General features: G+C 57.4%; 1 protein-coding gene across 1 annotated transcript in view; it reads left to right on the forward strand.

Moving 5' to 3' along the window:
* UBR4 (ubiquitin protein ligase E3 component n-recognin 4) overlaps positions 1 to 17,310 on the forward strand; it is a 61,895-nt gene extending 44,585 nt beyond the window's left edge. Inside the window, exons 78-106 of the mRNA XM_063317409.1 lie at positions 142 to 485; positions 930 to 1,020; positions 1,322 to 1,406; positions 1,678 to 1,805; positions 2,035 to 2,164; positions 2,353 to 2,510; positions 2,690 to 2,799; positions 2,908 to 3,049; positions 3,370 to 3,451; positions 3,560 to 3,733; positions 4,112 to 4,233; positions 5,232 to 5,429; positions 5,714 to 5,794; positions 9,315 to 9,402; positions 9,922 to 10,049; positions 10,615 to 10,722; positions 10,888 to 11,007; positions 11,479 to 11,669; positions 11,826 to 11,999; positions 12,509 to 12,608; positions 13,169 to 13,387; positions 13,503 to 13,616; positions 13,742 to 13,884; positions 14,159 to 14,284; positions 14,544 to 14,738; positions 15,056 to 15,280; positions 16,088 to 16,178; positions 16,650 to 16,812; positions 16,931 to 17,310. Of these exons, the coding sequence (XP_063173479.1) occupies positions 142 to 485; positions 930 to 1,020; positions 1,322 to 1,406; positions 1,678 to 1,805; positions 2,035 to 2,164; positions 2,353 to 2,510; positions 2,690 to 2,799; positions 2,908 to 3,049; positions 3,370 to 3,451; positions 3,560 to 3,733; positions 4,112 to 4,233; positions 5,232 to 5,429; positions 5,714 to 5,794; positions 9,315 to 9,402; positions 9,922 to 10,049; positions 10,615 to 10,722; positions 10,888 to 11,007; positions 11,479 to 11,669; positions 11,826 to 11,999; positions 12,509 to 12,608; positions 13,169 to 13,387; positions 13,503 to 13,616; positions 13,742 to 13,884; positions 14,159 to 14,284; positions 14,544 to 14,738; positions 15,056 to 15,280; positions 16,088 to 16,178; positions 16,650 to 16,812; positions 16,931 to 16,995 (4,095 nt within the window). The 3' untranslated portion in view covers positions 16,996 to 17,310. The remainder of the gene's footprint in view (positions 1 to 141; positions 486 to 929; positions 1,021 to 1,321; positions 1,407 to 1,677; positions 1,806 to 2,034; positions 2,165 to 2,352; positions 2,511 to 2,689; positions 2,800 to 2,907; positions 3,050 to 3,369; positions 3,452 to 3,559; positions 3,734 to 4,111; positions 4,234 to 5,231; positions 5,430 to 5,713; positions 5,795 to 9,314; positions 9,403 to 9,921; positions 10,050 to 10,614; positions 10,723 to 10,887; positions 11,008 to 11,478; positions 11,670 to 11,825; positions 12,000 to 12,508; positions 12,609 to 13,168; positions 13,388 to 13,502; positions 13,617 to 13,741; positions 13,885 to 14,158; positions 14,285 to 14,543; positions 14,739 to 15,055; positions 15,281 to 16,087; positions 16,179 to 16,649; positions 16,813 to 16,930) is intronic.
* Positions 17,311 to 21,877: the final 4,567 nt, after the last annotated feature.

The raw sequence follows: 21,877 nt of genomic DNA on the forward strand, positions 1-21,877 counted from the left end.
TCGAAATCCAGCTTCTGGCTAGCCCCGCTGCGGGGTTTGTGTGAGAAACTGGGAGCAGGAGTCGCCTCTGGCTACCTGAGATCCTGCCCCGGTTGCGCCTCCCTTGCAGCTCACCCTCTCCCCTCTTCATCCTTCCCCCAGAAAGTGTTTGCCTCCCGGAAGGAACTTCTGGAATACGATCTCCAGCAGAGAGAGGCCGCCAGCAAGTCCTCCCGCTCGGCGGTCCAGCCCACCTTCACTGCCAGCCAGTACCGAGCCCTCTCGGTCCTGGGCTGCGGCCACACCTCGTCCACCAAGTGCTACGGCTGCGCCTCGGCCGTCACAGAGCACTGCATCACGCTGCTGCGGGCCTTGGCCACCAACGCGGCCATCCGCCACATCCTGGTCTCCCAGGGCCTCATCCGGGAGCTCTTTGACTACAACCTGCGTCGAGGGGCCGCCACGATGCGGGAGGACGTCCGGCAGCTCATGTGCCTTCTCACCAGGTGGGAGAGCGCTCTGCGCCTTGGCTGGGTGCGTTCCCCCCTTCCCAGATTGTTTTGCCCTTTGGAAGCGTTGGTAACAGTGGAACCCAGGCAGATTCTTCCACTGAATTGGCTTTGCCTGGCGGAGCCGGAGCCCTGGAACCGCTGGGCAGAAGCGGAAAGGCCACGTATGTATTTTGTCACCCTGTCTGGCCAGCTAAGTATCGTTAAAGCTGATTTGACCTCAGAGGAACCTACTTGGCCCATCGGCCTGTTCCTTGCAGCAGCCCAACTGGCTAGTGAGGCTTTCAAGCCATGTTCTCTCGGGAAGGACGTCCCGGGTCTTGGTGATCCGTGAGCCAGACAGTGAGAAGAGGTGGTGTGCGGGTGAGGGTTGGGGACATGGCTCTGTGTGGTGCTTTTGAAGACTACTTTGTTGTTGTTTTGTCCTGTGTCTGGAACCAGAGACAACCCCGAAGCCACCCAGCAGATGAACGACCTCATCATCAGCAAGGTGTCTGCCGCTCTGAAGGGCCACTGGGCCAATCCCGATCTGGTGAGGAGCGCTGGCCAGCTGCTTCCTCCCCCTTCCTCCCTCTCCGATTGCCCCTTGGGCTGGGGTCCCTCTGTAAACGCGCTTTCAGCCTCAGCGCCCCCAAGGCTGCCCCTTCCGCCTGGCGAAGGGTCCCAAAGGGATGACCCAGCCTCAAGGGCTTTCCGGCTCCCTCAGCACCCTGGAAACATGGATGCTTGCGTTTCTGTCCTCACTTTCTACTTACAGGGAGTGCGCACGGATAAGGGAGAGCTTCTCTGGACACATGCCCCCCTTACCCTTTCCCTCCTCTCCCCTCCTGCAGGCCAGCAGCCTTCAGTACGAGATGCTGCTGCTGACTGACTCGATCTCCAAGGAAGACAGTTGCTGGGAATTGCGTCTGCGCTGCGGTGAGCTCCGGGGCTCGGCAGGCCACCCTCATGGAGGGAGAAGGCCAAGAGAGTCTGCCCCCCCCGTGTTCTGTTGGGAAAATGGGTGGGGCTCAGCCTCCCCTCCTTCTTGAGGCACCCCCCCCGGAAGAGAAGCCTCTGCTCTGCCTCCTCGTTTCTGACAGCAGAATGAAGCTCAGGAGCCCCTTCCTCGCAGTCCTCGGTGCGAGGGGGAAATTTTATTTATGGGGCTTCCGGTCCCATCCTGACCCCCTCGTTCGCTTTGCTCCAGCCCTCAGCCTCTTCCTCATGGCCGTGAACATCAAGACGCCGGTGGTGGTGGAGAACATCACACTCATGTGCTTGCGCATCCTCCAGAAGCTGATCAAGCCCCCGGCTCCAACCAGCAAGAAGAACAAGGTATCTGCCCTGCTTGGGGCCCCCGCCCGGCCTTGGAGCCACAGGGAATTGCGGGGGGCTTCCGTGCAGTGTTTTTGTCGAAGGGCAGAAGCGAATCCGGCTGTACTCTCTGGCCGAGGATCTGCTTTGCAGGCCGGGTGTCGGGGCCCCTCTCAGCAGCCTGGCGTGGGCAGCCTGTTGCAGCAGCCTCTCGCACTGAGGCCCTTTCAGACTCCCTTTGGCTCCCCAGGACACGCCCGTGGACTCCCTGACCACCGTCAAGCCGTACAGCAATGAAATCCACGCCCAGGCCCAGCTGTGGCTCAAGAGGGACCCCAAGGCGTCCTACGAGGTGTGGAAGAAGTGTCTCCCGGCCAGAGGTATGCCCTCCCCCCACTTGCTTCCTCCCACAGCTGGAAGAGGGAGGGCCGAGGAGGCCCAGCCGTTGCTGCAGGGCCCGCCTCTGAGCCCCATTGAGAAGAGCAGCCTTTCGGTCTCAGGAGCATGCCCAGCCCTGCCCAGCCCTGCCCCTCTTTGGACGCGTGGTCTGTGCTTTTGCTCCCTGTAGGCCTCGAAGCCAACGGGAAGTCCCCCGGCCGCACGGAGCTTCGCCACCTGTACCTGACGGAGAAGTATGCGTGGAAGTGGAAGCAGTTCATGAGCAAGCGGGGGAAGAGGACCTGTCCCCTGGACCTCAAGCTGGGACACAACAACTGGCTGCGGCAGGTGAGACATGCGCACACACATGGGGAAGACGAGGAAAGGCCACACGCTCGGAGAAGGTGAGGCCGAGAAGCAGAGCCACCCCACGGGCCTGGGAAGCGGGACCGGGCGATGTGGGGCCGAGGGTGGAATCTGCGCTGTGTGCCCAAGGAGCGTCTGGTGCCTTTTCTCCCCCCTTCTAGGTCTTGTTCACCCCAGCAACCCAGGCAGCCCGGCAGGCGGCCTGCACCATCGTTGAAGCCCTGGCCACCATCCCCAGCCGGAAGCAGCAAGTCCTCGACCTGCTGACCAGGTAGGCCGCTGTGGGACCCTCCTGTCCTCTTGGGAAGTCCAGCCCCTCCTTTCGGCGAGCTGTTTCCACTTTCTGACTTCTGGACGGTCTTCCCCTCCCTTCTGCCAGCTACCTGGACGAGCTGAGCGTGGCGGGTGAGTGTGCCGCAGAGTACCTGGCCCTCTACCAGAAGCTCATCAAGCCGGCCCGCTGGAAGGTCTACTTGGCGGCCAGAGGGGTCCTGCCTTACGTCGGCAACCTGATCACCAAGGTATGGAGAGCTCCCCTCCAACTTCATTTTGAACCAGTGGAGCCACCTCGCTGGGCGTGCCAGGGAACTTGGCAGGCTGGTCCTCCAGGCGTGGCTGGGCACCATCCCTCAAGGACAGTGGCCGGGGATCATGGGAAGCGGAGTCTGGCAAGGCTTCCCACCTGTTGGCGTGGGGCCGTCGGACCAGAGGCTCTTGACGTTCAGCGAGGTGGCAGGGCGCTTTTTGCTCCCCAGCCCCCACTCCCAGGGGCTGTCTTGGTCCTCCCTGCCCCAGCCGTTCTGCACCTCCTGCCTCTAAGGCCGGTGCGTCTCTGTTTTAGGAAATTGCCCGTCTCCTGGCCTTGGAGGAAGCCACGCTCAGCACTGACCTGCAGCAGGGCTACGCTCTGAAGAGCATCACCGGTAGGGGCAGCAGCGAGACTCCCCCCCCTGGTTTCCTTGGGCTCTGGGAGGCGCAGGCCGAGCTGGCTGGCCCCTGTGGGTAAGCCGCCCCTCCCGCCCTCCTCCCAGGCCTGCTTTCCTCCTTCGTGGAGGTCGAGTCGATCAAGCGCCACTTCAAGAGCCGCCTGGTGGGGACGGTGCTGAACGGCTACCTGTGCCTGCGGAAGCTGGTGGTGCAGCGCACCAAGCTGATCGATGAGACCCAGGACATGCTGCTCGAGATGCTGGAGGACATGACGACAGGTAGCCAGGGCGGGGGTTTGCAGGGGACCCCCCTCTGCTTGCTTTCTGAGCATTCCAACCCCAGCCTTGAGGAAAGCAGCCTTCGGCCCTTTGGGGTCGTCTGGGTGGAAAGGGCCAGGCCTTGAAACGTTTTCCCAGACCAAGAGCCCTTTTCTCTGCTGCAAAAAAAAAAAACCCATCAACCACAGCGCCTCTGTTTCCTTAGCTTTGGGAAATAAAACAGTTTGGGGTGAGAGAGAGGTCCTGCGCTTTGGGTGGGGCCTGACTGTCCCCCCGTCGATCCCATCAGTCCAGCCCAGGCAAGAAGCCGCTTTTGGGGACATCTCAGTGAGCCTCGCTCCCCACCCTGCTTTCTTCTGTTAAACTCGCCCCCCGCAGGCACGGAATCTGAGACCAAAGCCTTCATGGCCGTGTGCATTGAAACCGCCAAGCGCTACAGTCTGGACGACTACCGGACGCCCGTCTTCATCTTTGAGCGGCTTTGCAGCATAATCTACCCGGTAGGTGGGCAGCCTGGCCCTGATCCTGCCTGGCCCGGGGGGTGCTGGGGCAGATCGGCCAAGGTGGAAGCTCGCTCGGTTAGGGTCTGCCTAACTCAGCTTGCCCCTAAAGGCCTTGGGGAGCCGCTGCTTCGACTGCCTGCAAGAGGCTCCCGGGGGCCTGGGCAGCCCCGACAGGCTGGAGGGCAGGCTGGTCGCACCATGTTCGGGGGGGGGGTTCCTGCCACCTTTCCGTTGCCCAGGAGAGAGAGTGTCCTCCCGAAGAGAATGGAGAGGAATAACTCCTCTTCTTTAGATGGGTTGGATTGTAACTTCCATCATCCCCAGCCACCTATTGAAGGGCACCAAGATGGAGTTTCCCAAACATTTACTCCTTGAGGCACCGTTCCCTCTGTCCCCAACATTAGTGTTTTTTTTAATCTGTTCAGTCGTGTCCGATACTCGGAGACTGCCCGGACAAGTCCCTGCAGTTTTCTTGACAAGGTTTTTCGGAAGTGGTTTGCCATTGCCTCTTTCCTAGGGCTGAGAGAGAGGGACTGGCCCAGGGTCACCCAGCTGGCTTCGTGCCTAAGGCGGGACTAGAACTCACAGCCTCCCGGTTTCCAGCCTGGTGCCTCAGCCACGACACCAAACTGGCTGCCTCCAGCGTTAGATAGGAACAGAGTTACCCAAGTGAGGAATGCCAAGCCAGATCCTACAGCGATACAGTGAGGGTCTTCTCAGAGTAATTCCACTTATGGAATTGCACCTGATGGCATAAGGAGTCGCAGGCAGAGGGGCAACAGGCAGCCTCTCTGAAGGAAGGGGGGCTCGCATCCCCCTCTTTCCTTGTGACCCAGGAAGGACAGCCTTAAGAAGTGCCTCAGTCCTGACCCTCGATGCCCAATGAAAGGCAGGGGCTCTTGCCATCTGTCAGCCATTGGTGGCACCCCAAAGCCAGGGAAGCGCAGCAGGAGACAGGACCCTCTTTTCACCCCTGCGTGGCGGTCGCCTTTCAGGAGGAGAATGAGGTGACGGAGTTCTTTGTCACGCTGGAGAAGGACCCTCAGCAGGAGGATTTCCTGCAGGGGCGGATGCCCGGGAACCCCTACAGCAGCAACGAGCCGGGCATCGGGCCGCTGATGAGGGACATCAAGAACAAGATCTGCCAGGACTGCGACTTGGTGGCTCTGCTGGAAGACGACAGCGGGATGGAGGTGAGAGGCCAGGCGGGCCCAGCCAGAGAGCGTCAACATGGCTGGCGATCGGGCTTTAGAAAATAGGCAGCCCCCTTGAATAAGCTGGCTCTTTTCATTGGCAGTCAGTACAGGGCACCCTTGCAGCTTTGTGTGATGTTAGGCGCTTTGGGTACATTTGCCTCATTTCTAAGATGCAGCTGTTGTCCCCCGTTTTTAAAGTAATGTAGCAGAAGAACCGAGATCGGCCTTGTTCACCAGCAGCCCCCCCGCCCCCGTGTTTTTCCTCCTCCTGTTTCTTTCAGCTTTTGGTGAACAACAAGATCATCAGCTTGGACCTCCCGGTGGCTGAAGTGTACAAGAAGGTCTGGTGTCCAACGAACGAGGTGAGGGTCTGAGCCGCCCACTCCTCAGGGCTTCTCACATTCTCATTTTCTCCCTTGGGCCTCTCCGTTCCCAGACGGACCCTCGGGGTGCCCTGCCCAGGATGGCTTTTTTCGTAAGAGGCCTTTCCGCTCTTCCTCCTGCTCCTTTGCCCGTGGGACGGCCGTGCTTCTGAGGGCACGTCGTGCTCCCCTGGCTTATGGCATGCACCGTGCTTCAGATTTCTTCCTCACGAGGGTGTGTGTTCACCTGCGCTGTCATGGAATGGTACAATTGAACCGTTTTCCCCACTGTCTAAGGACTTGATCCTTATAGGTGGAGAAAGTCCATTTTAGCTGGCAAAGAAGAACATCTGTCAACCTAGGTTAGTGTGGAAAAGTGGGCTAGGCTTTTGCTCCTGGTCAGAGGTTAGCTCCAAACCGCTGTGCCCTCTATATCGGTTGCTTTGCCATCTGCTTTGAGCCAAAACAGCACGCGGTAGGTGATTTGTAATCTCGCACACCTGCTGATGAACTTTCTCCTTACATTACTAAAAAACATTCCAGGTAGTCCTTGACTTACGACCGTTCGTTTAATGATGGTTTGAAGTTACGATAGCCCTGGAAGGGATGCTTTACGGCCTATAAACCGCTTCCAAGTGTTGCACCCCACTCCCCTCAGTAACATGGTCGCATTTCAGTAAAAACGTTCATAAAATCGGGTCCGGTCATGTCGTGTCTCAACTTACAACTGCAAAGACTTACAACAGAAATTCCAGTCCCATTTGTGGTCGTAAGTCGAGGACTACCTGTATAGGAAAGCTTTGGTTGACCAAATCGATGAAGAGCTGTGGAGGTGACGGGCCTTGGGCCCGTCCCTCAGATAGATTTCCTTTTCTGATTGTGCCTGTCTTTACATTTTTCAGCCCACTGCTCCTTTGTTGTTTTCTGCAATTTGCATAACATTGCTTAGCCTGAAAGGGAATCGTGTGATGGGTGCGTAGGTGTGTCAGAAGGGTTGAGGATCAAAATTAGGAAGCAGATAAGATGGCATTCTATACTATAAACAGCGCCCAGTTTATGGTATGAATGATTTTATCCCAAAGGAGAAAAAGGGTTGTGCCTGTGCGCTATCAAAAATTCAAAATACCTTTGTAGGCAAGCGTTTTGGGGAGGGGATTAAGGACTTGATATCTTTGCTTTAACTCTCAGTGCCAAACTTTGGGTATTATCCTCTAGAAAGCCTCTAGGAATGAATATGTTAAAATAACCCTGCCTTGTCATCTGAGTTCAAAAGAATCTCATGGTTGTCGAGGAGGCAGTGGGGAGATTAATTCATTCGGATGCGTGTCTCCAAATGGGCCTGCGTTTCGAATGTTGTGGCAGTTTCTTGAACAAAGGCCTGCATTTCATCATGTAGTGCTGGAAAGCCCTGCGAACGGATGGGAATGTTGGGGCCTTGCGTTTGATTCTGGGCCCTTTGCTTTCCCCTTCCGGGCCTGGATGGGTATGAGAGAGAGCATTTCACAGGCTGTTCTTCACTCTTAGTGGCTGTTTGCTGTTTGCTGTTTCCCTTAATAGGCCCTGCCGTTGGGTTTTGGTGTAATTCTGCAGCTGGACACTTGTCCCACAGTGTAATGAAATTACCACGACCCTGATAAGCCTTAGAAGACCTTCCTTTTTGCCCAAAGCAAAGTTGGGATGTTATTTGGTTGATGACGCTAAACAAAATACCTACGCAATTGTCTAAAAGTGTCACTGGTTAATCAATTAGATGTTAGAAAAACATCTTTCTGGAATAGCAGTAGTAAGCTCCTGGCCAGAGAGGGCTGCGGCTGTCTTTATAGAAGGGACTTAATCTGGTCGCAGAATCAACCCATTTTTCTGGATTCACACAATGCCTCATAGCATACATTCACCTGATCAGCTAGGTTCACGCAAAGCACTGAGCCGCAAGTAATCTAACCCTGACCAAGCTTGGAGTTAACCCGGAAAATTCTTAACTGACCTGGATAGGTTGGTTGTGTGAACGCAGGCTGTGTCCCTTCTGCCGTTCTGTTAAAATCCCTGTTCAGACTAGGCACCCTCATCTGCTGACTTCATCTTGGTGTGCCCGCAGCTGGCGAGAGCGGGCATTTCCCCTCCTAGAGAAAAACTCGCTCTGGTTTTGCTCTGGTTTTCAAAAGCTGGCCTTTGCCAGCCCTCGCCCCCCCACGGCAAGTTAAATGGCCGGAGAGGAGGCGGCGCAATCCAGCACGTGCGGCCTGCGTGAGAGGGCCTGGAAGGGCCGAGCCACCCAGCTGCCTACAGCACTGCCGTCAGCAAACCCGTTTCCATCGCTTCGCTTTTTCCATCAGTTCTCTCTCCCCGCCCCCCGCATCCAATTCTCCCTCTTGGCGTCCTGGAGAGGGATGGTGGCAGGCTCCCAAGAAATCCCCCCCCTGGCCGTGTTTGTTTCCCTCGCCTCCTTTGTTGCTCGGCCTTCTACGGACGCTCCCCGCCATGCCAACTGCAGCTCTGGAGCCCCTCCGTGGAGCCGCAGATTTCCCCTTGGGGGATCTCCTCTGACATTAAGTGCAGCTTATTCGGCGTCGGGCTTAGCGGCAGACTCCTTGACAGGCCCTCTTTGCTCTTCCCGCTCCCCCCCATAAAGTCTCCTCCCCCCAGCGAAGGACTGGCACCCCTCCCCTCGCCCCTGATTCTTTTCCCTTCTCTGTTCAGACTTAAATGATCTTAAAATGGAAATGCGCCCTCTGCGGCTGGGGCCTTGGGCTTGAGAGGGGCGCCGTCTCCGCGGGGAAAGTTGCAGCGAGGCCCTTTGGCTTAAAACCGTATTAAATTGTCACTTTCTTTCCTTCCCCCCCACCTCCCTTCTCCCGTTTTCTTCACATCAGGAGATTTCTCTTCCCCCACCCTGCCTCTGAAGGTGCCAGTCTGGTTAACCTGTCATGCACTTCTGCACGTTTTCTTTTGTTTCTGAGTGTAGATCGTGCATAATGCACGTGGATGTGTCCTTGTGGCTTTCGTTGGGTTAAACAGAATGAAAGAGAACAAACCAAGACCTTATTCCCAGCCTGTCCGGGCTCCCCTGAAGCCCAGATCTGTGCCTACCAGAGGCTCCAGCCTGCCACCACCTCCGTGCAGTTTGAGTGCTGTTACTGTCACTTTCCATGGACTTTGCTGAGATGCCTCGCACGTTGTCTCCCCTCAATTGGGAGCGCGTTCCCTGTCCAGCCTCTCCAGCCATACGTCGTTTTTATTGCATTTTGGAGTGTTTATCCTCTTCCACAGAGAGGAGCCGGCCTGAGCTGCCACATCCTCTCTCTCACCCTCTTCGCTGCTGCTCCAGAAGTTGCGTTGGGTTGTGATTTTTAGTGGAAAGCCGCGGCCACGTTCACTTTCTGGCGTGAAGTCACCTGTGTGACACAAAGGGGGCCCGTTGGTGGGTTGGCCCAGCCTATTGCAGGCCATCCGCTGAGAATTTCTGTGCCTTCTGTGTGCTTGTGTGACCAAAGCCCATTTGGCCTCCCCTTCTCCTCGACAGGGCGAACCCATGAGGATAATTTACCGCATGCGGGGCCTGCTGGGGGATGCGACGGAAGAATTCATTGAGTCGCTGGACTCCACCACAGGTACCACGCTTGCTTCTGCCCCAGGGGCCACAGGACGCTCGTCCTTGAGCCGTGTCGGATGTGAGCTTGTTCAGAACAGTATTTCTCAACCTCAGCCACTTTTAAGATGTGTGGACTTCAATTCCCAGAATTCCCCAGCCAGCCATGCATCTTAGAGTCGCTGAGGTTGAGAAACACTGGTTTAGATGTTGGGCCTTTGAGCTCAGGGCCGAAGCTGCAAAACCGATGCTGTGTCCTCCTCCCTGGAAGAGGGCAAGGGCGTTTTTAATGCCAGGCGTTTGTTTAGCAAAGCCCTGGAAATGCCTCCACCAGGCCAGTTCGCCCAGCGCTGTTTTAAGCAGGGTACCCAGAACCTCCTTCTGTGCCCCTGTCCTCCAAGGATGCTGCTCCTTCAGGGGCCAGCGGGAGAATTTAGGCCTAAATGGGTGCCCCCGCCCCTGGAAAAAGTACCCAGCGTCTTTTCTCCAAGCTTTGTTGATGCTGTTGGCTCTCTCCTGACAGCCTCTTTCTTTTCCCCAGATGAAGAGGAGGATGAGGAAGAGGTCTACAAGATGGCAGGAGTCATGGCGCAATGCGGCGGCCTGGGCTGCATGCTGAACCGCTTGACTGGGATCAGAGACTTCAAACAAGGCCGGCATCTGCTGACGGTGAGCCACGTCCTACCTCCCGTTCCTCTCGGAAGTCCTTTTCTGGCTTAACGGTGGGAAGGTGGTGTGAAGAAGACCACTGGTTTCCCCCAAAGGTTGATGGAAGAAGTGTGGCCTGGGTCTGGAAAAAACCCTTCAGCCACTCCTCCAGCAGGGAGAGGTGTTCTGTTGACCATCATGGCCACCTCCTTTTCACTCCTCTTTGGTTCCTGGTCAACACTGGTCCAAGAAAAGACTCCAGGATGAAAACTCTGAATCTGGCCAAGGGCACGGAGGCAGGCAGCCTATAGTAGAGACTCCCCCCACCCCCCAGCAGCTCTAAGTGTGTCAGAAGCCTTGGGCTCTACCAACCTCAGGGAGCTCGATGAACCAAGGAGGTCCTCACTGATGGCATTCAAGGAGCCTTTCCAGACGATAATGGGAAGCCCCAGCCCGCAGGTGCCCACCTTGGCTGGAATTGCTTGTTGTTCCTTCTAGAGGCTGCTTCAGGGCTTTCAGTGTGGTTAAAAATGGGCTTGGCGAGAGCTGCTCCTGAAATCCTCGACCACCTCTTTCCCCCCCACAGGTCCTGCTGAAGCTCTTCAGCTACTGCGTCAAAGTGAAGGTCAACCGCCAGCAGCTGGTGAAGCTGGAGATGAACACCCTCAACGTCATGCTGGGGACGCTGAACTTGGTGAGTGTGGGGCTGGCAGGTTCTCCCTCTCCCGCCCAGCTCAGGGGCATCTGGGGCATCTTCTCCGCCCTTCTACGGCCTCCCTGCCAGGGCCCAGCAAGGAAGAAGCCGGGCGGGTGCCACAGCCCTCCATCTCCAACATTCTCATTTTGGCCTTCTTCATAGGCGCTGGTGGCCGAGCAGGAAAGCAAGGACAGCGGGGGGGCGGCGGTGGCGGAGCAGGTCCTGAGCATCATGGAGATCATCCTGGATGAGTCCAATGCAGAGCCGCTGAGTGAGGACAAGGTTGGTGCGTGTGTGTGAACTTGTGGGAAGGGGGTGAGAGGAGCAGGAGGGGCAGAGGTCTGACTGGGCTGATGGGCCTTTCCAGCCTCTCTTGCCCCAGGGGACAGACCCGGTCAATCCTCCTGGCAACCCTCGCCCTTCCCTTCCCTGGCCTCGTCCGGAGCAAAGGGCTGCCCTTGAGCCTCTTGAAAACCCACAAAGAGCAACAAGATGGTCTCCAGGACCTGAAGAGGCTGGAGCAAAGCCTTGCCCTTGGCAGCTGGGGCAGAGCCACTCCAGCAGATGCCCAGGCGAGAGAAAGACCCCTTGCTGGCCCCACGGCCAGGCCTAGTCCATTTGAGTGGGCCAGGCTCCTTAAGCACCCTGGTCTTGGGCTTAGAGGCCCCGTGGACAGAGTTCCTCACCTCCCTCTCTGCCTGAGGCGGAGCTTTGAACCAGAATGATCCTTCCTTTTGGGGCTTCTTTCCGCAGGGGAACCTGCTCCTGACGGGCGACAAGGACCAGCTGGTGATGCTGCTGGACCAGATCAACAGCACGTTTGTCCGGTCCAACCCCAGCGTGCTCCAGGGCCTCTTGCGCATCATCCCCTACCTGTCCTTCGGGGAAACAGAGAAGATGGAGATCCTGGTGGACCGCTTCAAGCCCTACTGCAGCTTTGACAAGTACGGATCTTTCGTCTTCCTGCTTCCCTCTTTTCAAGCTGCCTGGGACTGGTGGCTTTTTCCAGCCCCGAGGAGAGGGGCCGGCTGAGGGGGCCGAGCAGAACACAACCCAGATGGTCTTTGCAAGACCCTTTCCACGTCCGTTTTTCCCCCCAGGTATGACAAGGAACACAGTGGGGACGACAAGGTCTTCCTGGACTGTTTCTGCAAAATTGCAGCCGGCATCAAGAATAATACCAACGGGCACCTCCTGAAAGACCTCATCCTGCAGCGAGGGATCACACAGAATGCCTTGGATTACATGAAGAAGCATATCCCCAGTGCCAAGAAGTGAGTGCCCTTCCCAGGATCGGTGGGGATGTGGGGCCTGGCCTGGGGGGCTTCTAGGAGGCTTGGATTCCCATCCAGGCCTGGTTCCTCTCCCCAAGGAAAGGCTGGGGGCTGCGGGGGGATAGAGCAAGGTGTGTCTTTGTGAGGCTCCAGGAGTCCTTAGCTGGGCTGGGCCCTGTTGTTCATTGAAGGTTGGGTGCTGGCAGTCCCTGCAAGGGAAGAGCTGGTTCCTAGTCGAGCACCCCATGCTGGGAGGGGAGCCCGGGGCACTCTGCGGGGAGGGGCTCTTTCCGGTCAGGCCCTGACCAAGTTGTGGTTGGGAGTTGTGGTTTGGCTGCTGTTGTTTGCTTGAGGCCTTCTGGATTTTGAGGCCAGCCCCGCTGTGTATCCGAGGGAAGCCTTTCTGGGGAGGGTCGGCTTTTGTTCCTCCTGAGGAGAGGTGTGGCTGAGAGGTGCTCCTTCGGATGCTTCTGTGCTGATGGTGGTCAATCGGCTACCTCTCTGGATAGCTTGGACGCCGACGTGTGGAAGAAGTTCCTGTCTCGGCCAGCCCTCCCGTTCATCCTCCGGCTCCTCCGAGGACTCGCCACCCAGCATCCGGCCACCCAGGTGAGGGAGGCACCTTCTCTCTTCTTCCTCCCCTGCTTGGTTTCGCTGGGGGAAGCAGGAGGCGTTGCAGACCCTGCGTGTGGCAGGGACGGTGCCTGAGCGCCCTCTTAAGTTTAGGGCTGGGCACGTACGAGGAGCACTGAAGGGCCCAGGGGCTTGTCTTCGTAGCTGTCCTTGGGGAGGGCAAGGGGCCTTCACCCCCCCAGAGGCCTTTGGCAAGCTCATCTCACGAGGAAACACTCTGGAGGCCGTGTGCTTCTGTCACGGAGGGAGCGCAGGGTTGCCAAAGGAGCCCAGAGGGAGGGAGAGGGTTTAGAACGGTGGGGTAGAACGGGGGGGGGACTTCCCATGGAAAGCATTATTCTTTGGATGCTAAGTGCGATGCAGATCACACTGTCTCCCCCAACCTGCCTTTGTTGGTTGGGGAGGATGGGCATTGTAGTCCTGCGGCGGCTGCGCTGCGGCTGATGTCCCTTCATTGAGGGACGGTCTTCGCAAGGGGCCATGCTCCGGAGGGGCCCAGGCTCTCGAGCCTGAAACCCTCCCCACACCACCACCAGGCGCTGATTGGGACCGATTCGATCTCCAACCTGCACAAGCTGGAGCAGGTTTCCAGCGATGAGGGAATCGGGACGCTGGCCGAGAACCTCCTGGAGGCCTTGCGGGAGCACCCGGACGTGAACAAGAAGATCGATGCAGCCCGCAGGGAGACGCGGGCGGAGAAGAAACGGATGGCCATGGCCATGCGCCAGAAGGCCCTGGGCACGCTGGGCATGACGGTAACGGGCGCGTCTCAGTGGGGGTGGCGCGGCGCGAGGAGGCCTGCGGGGAGCGCTTGCCCGATGGCCCTGCTGCCGCCGCCGCCTCAATGCCCTCCTCTGCTTGGCTTGCCAGACGAATGAGAAGGGGCAGGTGGTGACGAAGACGGCGCTCCTGAAGCAGATGGAGGAGCTGATCGAAGAGCCCGGCCTGACCTGCTGCATCTGCCGGGAGGGCTACAAGTTCCAGGTGAGCGAGCAGCACCCGGAAGCTGGAGCTTCCCCACGATCCTCACCGGGGGGTGTGCCCCTGGTTGGGCCTGCCCTGGAAGCAGTTGGGAGGCGACCCACCGCATCTGCCCTTTCCTGCTGCAGCCCACCAAAGTCCTGGGCATTTACACCTTCACCAAGCGGGTGGCCCTGGAGGAGTTTGAGAACAAGCCTCGGAAGCAGCAGGGCTACAGCACCGTCTCGCACTTCAACATCGTCCACTACGACTGCCACCTGGCTGCGGTGAGGTGAGGACGCCCGGGGAGGGGGCTCGGGCTCGCCGGTTGACGGCCTCGAAATTCAGCCGGGCCTGGCTTTTGGCCTGAATTGGTTGCGGCTTCACATGTGAGCAAGCCCTCGTGAGTCGGGGGGGTTCCAGTCAGCTAATGGGGGGGGGGTTGCCTGTGAGACCAGCAAAGGGAGGTCTCAGTTGGTGCCCGGTGGGCAGGGGAGGTGGGCGGCAGCTTAGAGGGCAGGGAGAGCTCAGGCCCCTGATGGACGCGGCTTTCTTTCACCTGGCAGGTTGGCACGTGGCCGCGAGGAGTGGGAGAGTGCCGCCCTGCAGAACGCCAACACCAAATGCAACGGCCTCCTGCCAGTCTGGGGGCCGCACGTCCCAGAATCCGCCTTTGCCACCTGCTTGGCAAGGTAAGCCGGAAGAACACCCTTTCCCGGCTTCACTTTGGCAGGATGGGGGAACATCTGCAGCGTCTGGCAAGGGGCCCCTTCCCACCTGGGAGAAGAAAGGCCTTTCATGTCTCGGATGGTGCCATCTTGCCAGAAAAGTCATATGGGCCTGCCTGTCCTTGTGGCTTATCCCTTTTTAACCTTGCTTTCCCACGGAATCAGGCCTGTCGGGGTCAGGGAGCCTCGGGGGCCTGATCTACCAATGGCTCTTCCTCTGCAGGCACAACACGTATCTCCAGGAATGCACGGGGCAGCGGGAACCCACCTACCAGCTCAACGTCCACGACACCAAGCTGCTGTTCCTCCGGTTCGCCACGGAGCAATCGTTCAGCGTGGACACGGGCGGCGGAGGGCGGGAGAGCAACATCCACCTGATCCCCTACATCATTCACACTGTGCTTTACGTCCTTAACACGTCAGTACCCCGAACCCTTCGGGACACGGCCGGTTGCTCTTTTAGTCATGGATTGGAAGGATGGCCCCGGATGGGTTATCCCATGTCAAGTCTATGAAAAAAGGAGGGCAGGCATGGGGAGGCCACCAGCTGAACCCCTGGGTCAGGTCGAAGGAGACCCAGAGAGGCCCTGGACTCCTGTGCTGGGCTGCTCCCCAGTCTGGCCCTTGGCTAGGAGAGACCGTGGAGCTCCTGCTCTCTTGGGCCAGGCAGAGATGAGGCCCTGACTGTCAGCGGGGCAGGGCCTCACCTGTCAGTGGCCGCTGCTCCCTTTCCAGAACGCGGGCAACGTCCCGAGAAGAGAAGAACCTTCAGAGCTTCCTGGAACAGCCAAAGGAGAAGTGGGTGGAGAGTGCCTTCGAGGTGGACGGGCCCCACTACTACACAGTCCTGGCGCTGCACGTCCTGCCCCCTGAGCGATGGAAGGCGGTGCGCATCGACATCCTGAAGCGCCTGCTGGTCATCTCCCACGCCCGGGCGGTGTCCCCGGGGGGAGCGAGCAAGTGAGCCTGGGGAGAAGGAACCGGTTGGGCTGGGCTGGGCTGGGCACTAACCCTGGGAACTGCCCTTCCCTCCTTGACTGTCTGGTAGAGCCACATCTTCTTGGCCTCGGTTTTGGGGTTCATCTGGAGAAGGCCTTTCCCCGATCTGGGCTTGGGATCACAGCACCTCCTCCTCCTCCAGGCGCTGCCACTCTTTGCTGCCCGTCTTCCTCATCTGCTGGGGGAGCGGGGTCCCTGGGGTTCTGGGGCCAGGCAGTGACCCATTTGCTGCATTCCAGGGTGTCCATTCCACCCCTGCCCTCTGCTTAAGGGAGGCGGGGAGGCTCAGGTGCCAGGGAAGCCTTTCCAACAGGCTCACCTGTAGCTCTGGAGCTGCCGAAGGGCTTGGAGTCTTGGGCGGACCCCCCCTTTGGCTGTCTGCTTCGGGAGGGGGAGGGAATACTCCTGCAGGGATGGCCGTTTAAGTGACCCTTGGCTAAGCCTGCCTGCCCCGGCTGAAGGCTGACCCCCATTGCCTTGGCTGTTAGAAAAATGACGCCCTCCTTCTGGCACAAGAAGAGATGGGCTGCAAACTGGAAGGCAGCATCTTTGCAGCTTGGGTTGTAAATCAGTTTGTGCAGGAAGCTGGGGAAGGGGGGAGACGCCAAGCTGCCTGTGTGTTCCCCCCACCTGCCACCCCGCTGAGTTGGGGTGTGCATTTTCCCGCCTCCCCACTTGGGGGTCTCCTGGCACTTCCTGCTGGAAGATTCACCAGCGGAAGCCATCCACCCGCCGAGGGACCTGAGTGCATCTTTCCCCTCCTAACAGGCTAACGGACAAGGCAGTGAAGGACTACGCTGCCTATCGCTCCAGCCTGCTCTTCTGGGCCCTCGTTGATCTCATTTACAACATGTTCAGAGTAAGTGCTGGCCTAGACATGCCCCTTGAGCATGTGCACCACCGAGAAGGGGGGCCCCGGGCAACGTCCAGAGTCAAGGGAAACCTACAATCGCGTACAGCTTAAGAGGGATGCAGTCAGTTTCAGCTCTGCAGAGCAGTGTTTCTCAGCCTTGGCCGCCTTCAGATGGGTGGACTTCAACTCCCAGAATTCCCCACCCATCCGAAGGGGGCCGAGGCTGAGAAACTGCCGTGGAGGGATCAAAGCATTCAAACAGAGATCCACTGTCCAACTGCCTACAAAGCCCCAAAGGGGAGCCCACGGGACGCCTGCATTGACCTCAAGAAGGCCCCCGCTTGGTTAGGCCAAGGGTCCATGCTGCCCAGCCAAGGCCCCCTTCCGCCCCGGGGGACATTCGGCGGATTCCCTGTCCCCAGGCCGGGCTTGGGCCTTCCCGAGCGCCCCATCTCCCTGCTTCCTCCGCCCCTTCAGAAGGTGCCCACGAGCAACACAGAGGGGGGCTGGTCCTACTCTCTGGCCGAGTACATCCGCCAGAACGACATGCCCATCCACGAGGCGGCCGACCGAGCCCTGAAGTCCTTCCAGGAGGAGTTCATGCCGGCAGAGACCTTCTTGGAATTCCTGGACGTGGCTGGTGAGCGCCGCCCGAGGCGGCTGGGCTTTCTGGCTGCGGCCCTCCCTCTCCAGGGACCCCGCCCCGGGTCCGGGTTGTATGTACGCCCCAGGCCCTGACTTAACCGGCTTCATTTCAGGGCTGTTGTCAGAGATCTGCGACCCCGATGGCTTCCTCAAGGATCTCTTCAGCTCTCTTCCCTGAGCGACGCCCGAAGAGACTGTTTGACTCCCGTTTCCCCCGTGTTCTGCCCCCTCACTTCTCAAGGAACGTTGCTGTTACTTTTTTCTTCGATCCGCCGTTCCTCGGCCCACGCTTCTTCCTTCTCCTCGGCCCCGATCTCGGAGTGACGGATTTGGGCCCGTTTCCTCCCGGGCCCCTGCTCCTTGCTTCTCGGCGTTCCGCCTTGCCTGTTCCGAGCCAGGATGTGCGACGGACTCAAGGAAATACAAACCTGGTCAATTTTTTCTGCTTCTATGTGTGTGATCATTTTATCAGTCAATAAATAAGTTAAATACAGTCGGAAGGAAAGGCGTCCGTCCGGTGTGTCTCTGAGCCAGTTCCTGGGACAAGCCCACCCCCCGTTTTTTTCTGCTGATGCTTCCGGGGAGAATTTAGGAGTTAACGCTTTAGAGGACTGCCCAAACCTCTCCTTTGTCTCGAGCCTGGCAGCTGCAGGAAGTTGTCACTGATGGCATGGGTGTTGTTTTCGAGCTGCCTCTGCCCCCTTCCTGGTGCCCACGGATGTTCTCCTTTCCTGCTCGGCTTGGAGGAAGGTCTTAAATCTTCTGGCGGGGGCAAGGGAGCTGAAGACGCCCACGCTTTCTGGATCGCTTCTCTGGCGCTTGGGCGAACGCTTCCTCGTGTCACCTCCACCTTCAGCTCACTGCGTTGAGTTAGGCCGGTGGTGCGGTTGATTTCGTTCGCTTGCCAGCTTGGATTGAGTTGGGCCTCTTTTCCAGAGGTCGTTCCCTTTGTTCTCCGCCCCAAAGCAGACGTTGTCCAGCTAGAAGCAGGAGCCGTTTCACACCTAACGAGGGTGGCAAAAGCATGTGCAGCCACCCCAGATTAGTAACCCCACGTCTTGAGCAGCCCTTGGATTACTCGGGGCGACCAGTTCTCCAGGGTGTTGCCCAGAGCAGTCCGACCCGGCACTTGCTGGCCAAGCAAAGGGAGTGTGGGAGAGGAGCCAAGGTGGAGGCGCCTTTTGTTATCTTTCTGTTCCTCAGGAAGCTTCTGGGGTGCTGCTCCGGATTTCTCACTGGCCGCTTCAAGTGAAGCAACTGATGGTGCGGCTGGGTCCAGTGAGAAACAAGGATCGGCTCAGTGGCCTGGGCCTGAAGGCAGGGTTGGGGTGGCTTGCATGTGGGGAATGTGGCAGGAGTTGCTGGAGGTGTGTGGGCCTGACCTGAGCAGGCGACTGGATTTAAGTCTCGGCGTAAATTTGTCATGGGCAGGCTAAGCAGTGGGTGGAAGGTGTAGGCAAGGCCCTCACTTCCTGCTGTTGGCATCGGGGAGGAAGAATAAACTATGGATCTCCATGGGTGGCAAGGATGTGTATTTTGGCATGGCTATTGTTAGGAAAGAGATCAGAAGTGGGGAGCCAAATGCCTAGCACCAAAGGTTGGGACTGAGATGACTCTGCAAAAGGGTGCTGAGAGCTATAGGCCAAAGGGAGAGCAGGCAGAGTTGTATAAAAACTTTGCAGGGAGAGAATACAGGTAGTCCTTGCTTAACGACCATTCATTTATCGACGGTTCAGACTTATGACAACTCTAAAACCCGACTTGCGATGGTCCTTGTGCTTACAGCCATCACAGTGTCCCTGCGGGCACATGGCCACAATTCGGGTGCTTGGCAACCAGTTCGCATTTATGTCCATCGCAGTGTCCCGCAGTCACACGGCCATTTTCGAACTTCCCAGCTGATTTCTGGCAAGCAAAATCAATGGGGAACAGCGTGATTTGCTTAATGACCTCAGTGATTCACTTAACAACTGCCACAAAAATGGTTGTAAAATCAAGTCAGAGTTGTTTAACAACCACACTGCTTAGTGACTGAAATTCTGGTCCCAATTGTGGTCGTTAAGCAAGGACTACCTGTAAAGTGAAAAGAACCCACCGAGTTATCGGTGGGCATGTGCTAAGTGGAGTTCTGAAAGCCACCCCTAACCAACAAGTGCACCCAGGATGCTTAACGTTTTCCCCAAGGTATTCTTGGAGCATCCTGGTCTCCTTTCATCCTCGCCAACCCATTCTTCCCTCGCTGCTGGCTGACTTTGACCTGAAAAGCCACGGCCAGCAGCACATTCGCACTCCTCACCCGCCAGCCACCCGCTGTGTCACCGTCCTAGTAGGGGACCGTTGCCTTGTTCTCCATCCGATAACTCTCCCCTCGTTTCCCACCAGCAGGGCTCCTTCTGCCAGCAACTTGGGGGCCCGCCGGAAGGGGCAGGCCACCCCGAGGCCTGCAACTAGCTCTCCTCCAGAACGCCTGATGGCCCCTAAGCAGGATCTTTCCGGCAGGTTGGCAGGACAGCAGGTAAATCTCCTGGCCCTCGCCTTGCCCACTGGGATTCGCGGGGGAAGTTCTCACGTTGCCCTTGGCGCACCAGGCAGCCTGGCCTGACCCGACCCAGAAGGTGCCCAGCCCGGGGAGGAAAGGAACCGGGGGCTGCGTTTGCTGAGGGAGGTCGTTTCTGTTCGTTCTCCTGAGCAGGGTGGGCTATAGATTGAAGCCACCCTGGGAGTGCCAGCCTGGCCCTTTGCTCTTTTCCTGGGAAAGGAAGCGCTCAGGGCCCTCCTCCTCCTCTCGGGGGATCCATGCTGGTGGCTTATCTGCCAGCTTTTCTCTTCCAGAGGGCTCCCCTTGGTGGCCTGGTGGGAAGCACGGGGGGGGGGGGCAGGGAGGCCCCCAGATAACGTCCTTTCCCAGGAATTCGTAAGTCCTCCTCTTTGTGCTTCGTGCACAATCTTGGCCAAGCCCTGTTGGGGACACTTTGTCCTGAGCACTGCAGCCACCCTTCCCGGACGGGGCCCTTGCTTCTCCAGGCAGGACGCCGTTTCTTCATCAGACGTTTTCTGAAAGGCACTTTTACGGGCTTGGTTGTGCAGCCCCTAAAAGTGTGTGCGCGGGGGGGTGTTGTTTTCCTCCTCTCCTTTTCCCCTCTTCCTCCAAATCCCAAGGGCAGTTGCTGGTGGTGCCGCAAAACCAACCAACCAACCACAAAAACTTTGCCGGGGTTGTGTTTTGCAGTCCTGGCAAAGCCTGCCCTTGACTTTGTGTCCGCCACCCGGTTTCCCAAGATAAATCAGTCCAGAACTTGGGTTTCTCATTTCCAAAGGCCTGGCAACAAACAGAGTGTGCTTTTATTATTTTGAAACCTTGGCAGTTTCCAGAGAAAGCCCCCACCCCACCAGGGTTAGTCTCTAAACACGCTGCAGTTAAGTGAAACAAATTTCCAGCAACCTAATAACTTAAAGATTGGGGTTGCGGCAAGACCAGCTGCAAAAGCTTTTAAAAATATTTTTACAGGGCTGAGCAGAATGATTTTGTGGTTTGCTTAAAACGCTTAAGTAACTGTCCCCAGCCAGGCTGCCCTCAAAGGCATGGACCAAATCTCCCAGAATCCCCCATAGCCAGCATGGCCATTGCTGAGAATTCTGGGAGCTGAAGTCCACACCTCTGGAGGATGCCTGGCTTTGGAAGGGCAGAGCTTCAGGAGGCGCCTAAAGAAGATTTTAGCCCCCCTGCAGAGTGAATTTTATAAGAGCTGCCAAAAGTTTGAGTCCTTGGTCTTTGCTGCCATACAGGAGAGGAACCTTCATGTTGAGGAGAAGGTGCCTGACTTTGCTTCACCATCAAAAGGCCACTTCTCTTGCCTGTTCTCATTTGGGACCACGTGAGGCCTTGCTTCATTCTTGCCTCTGGCGTGAATGTGCATTGTAATAACATTTCACATTCTGGAACAGCCTTTCAGTAGTTTATGCTGGTAGCACCTTTGAAGAAGCAAAATAAAATCTGAATAAACAGGTGGCGTGTTAGAGGAGGCTGATGACGGGGGATTAAAGATGGGAAGCGCCTGGAGTTGGCAACCGGAGAGGGCAAGTTTGGCTCAGGGGCTGCAGTTCCCAACCTTTGGAAGCTGGAGAGGGAGCACCTGCCAAGCCCTCCCTCTGTTTCAAAAGCAATTTCTTTTCAACCTTTTATTTGCCGCCTGCTCAGAGGGGAAGCCGAAAAGTGGATTGCAAATCCCACTTTTGGGGGCGTTACCACTGTGGGATGAATAGGAAAGGGAGTGAGTCCACAGAGGGGGGTGATGTTTTTCAGGCTTTGGAGCATGAGGAGAAGACAGCCTTGCCTTGTTTTGTCTCATTTGGGGCCATTTCTGAACCCTAGGCCTGGGCTGTTCGTAAGAGAACGTCTGTCTGTCTGTCTGTCTGTCTGCTGCAGAGCTTCAAATACGCAGGCGTGATGCCAAAATAAGTTCCTGCTAGCTCCTCTTGGCTATGTCTTGGCTGTCCTTCGTGCATCCTGGTTTCTTGACCCGTTGGGTGCTTCGAATTGGTCGAGCAGGGAAAGAGGCCACATATTCAGAGGGGGGCTTCCTGTAAAATGTCCCTGTGGCTAACAGCAGCAATGGATTGGCCTAATTCTCCCTTAGTCCTGGATTCCAGCTTTTCCTTCCAAGCGAAGGAGAAATTCCATCTCTCTCGTTTCGATATTCCCTCCTGAATGGTTTTGTTTCCAGGGACGTAACGCTTCAGGCTGTTTAAAGTCTTGCGTAAATGACCCCCTGCGATTGGACCCACCAAGATCAAAGCTTGGGAAGTGGCCACCAATAATGGGAGCAGGTCTTCTGTGGGCAGAAGACTGCACTGTGGACAGCCAGTGTGTGCGCTCACTCTTTTGGACTCATTAAGTCTGCTGAGTGTGGAGGAGAGGCAAAGTCTTCTGCCCTTCTGCCCAATGGGGAAAGCCGAGAATCTCGAGACCGACAAACGTTTTGTGTGTGTGTCTTCCCCAGTGTGCAAAACCTTTGTTGCGCCAGGCCCTGTGCTCAGGAGCCAAGGGGAGAAGTAGAAAT

The sequence above is a fragment of the Candoia aspera genome, chromosome 18 (assembly GCF_035149785.1).
Source record: "Candoia aspera isolate rCanAsp1 chromosome 18, rCanAsp1.hap2, whole genome shotgun sequence".
Taxonomy (NCBI): domain Eukaryota; kingdom Metazoa; phylum Chordata; class Lepidosauria; order Squamata; family Boidae; genus Candoia; species Candoia aspera.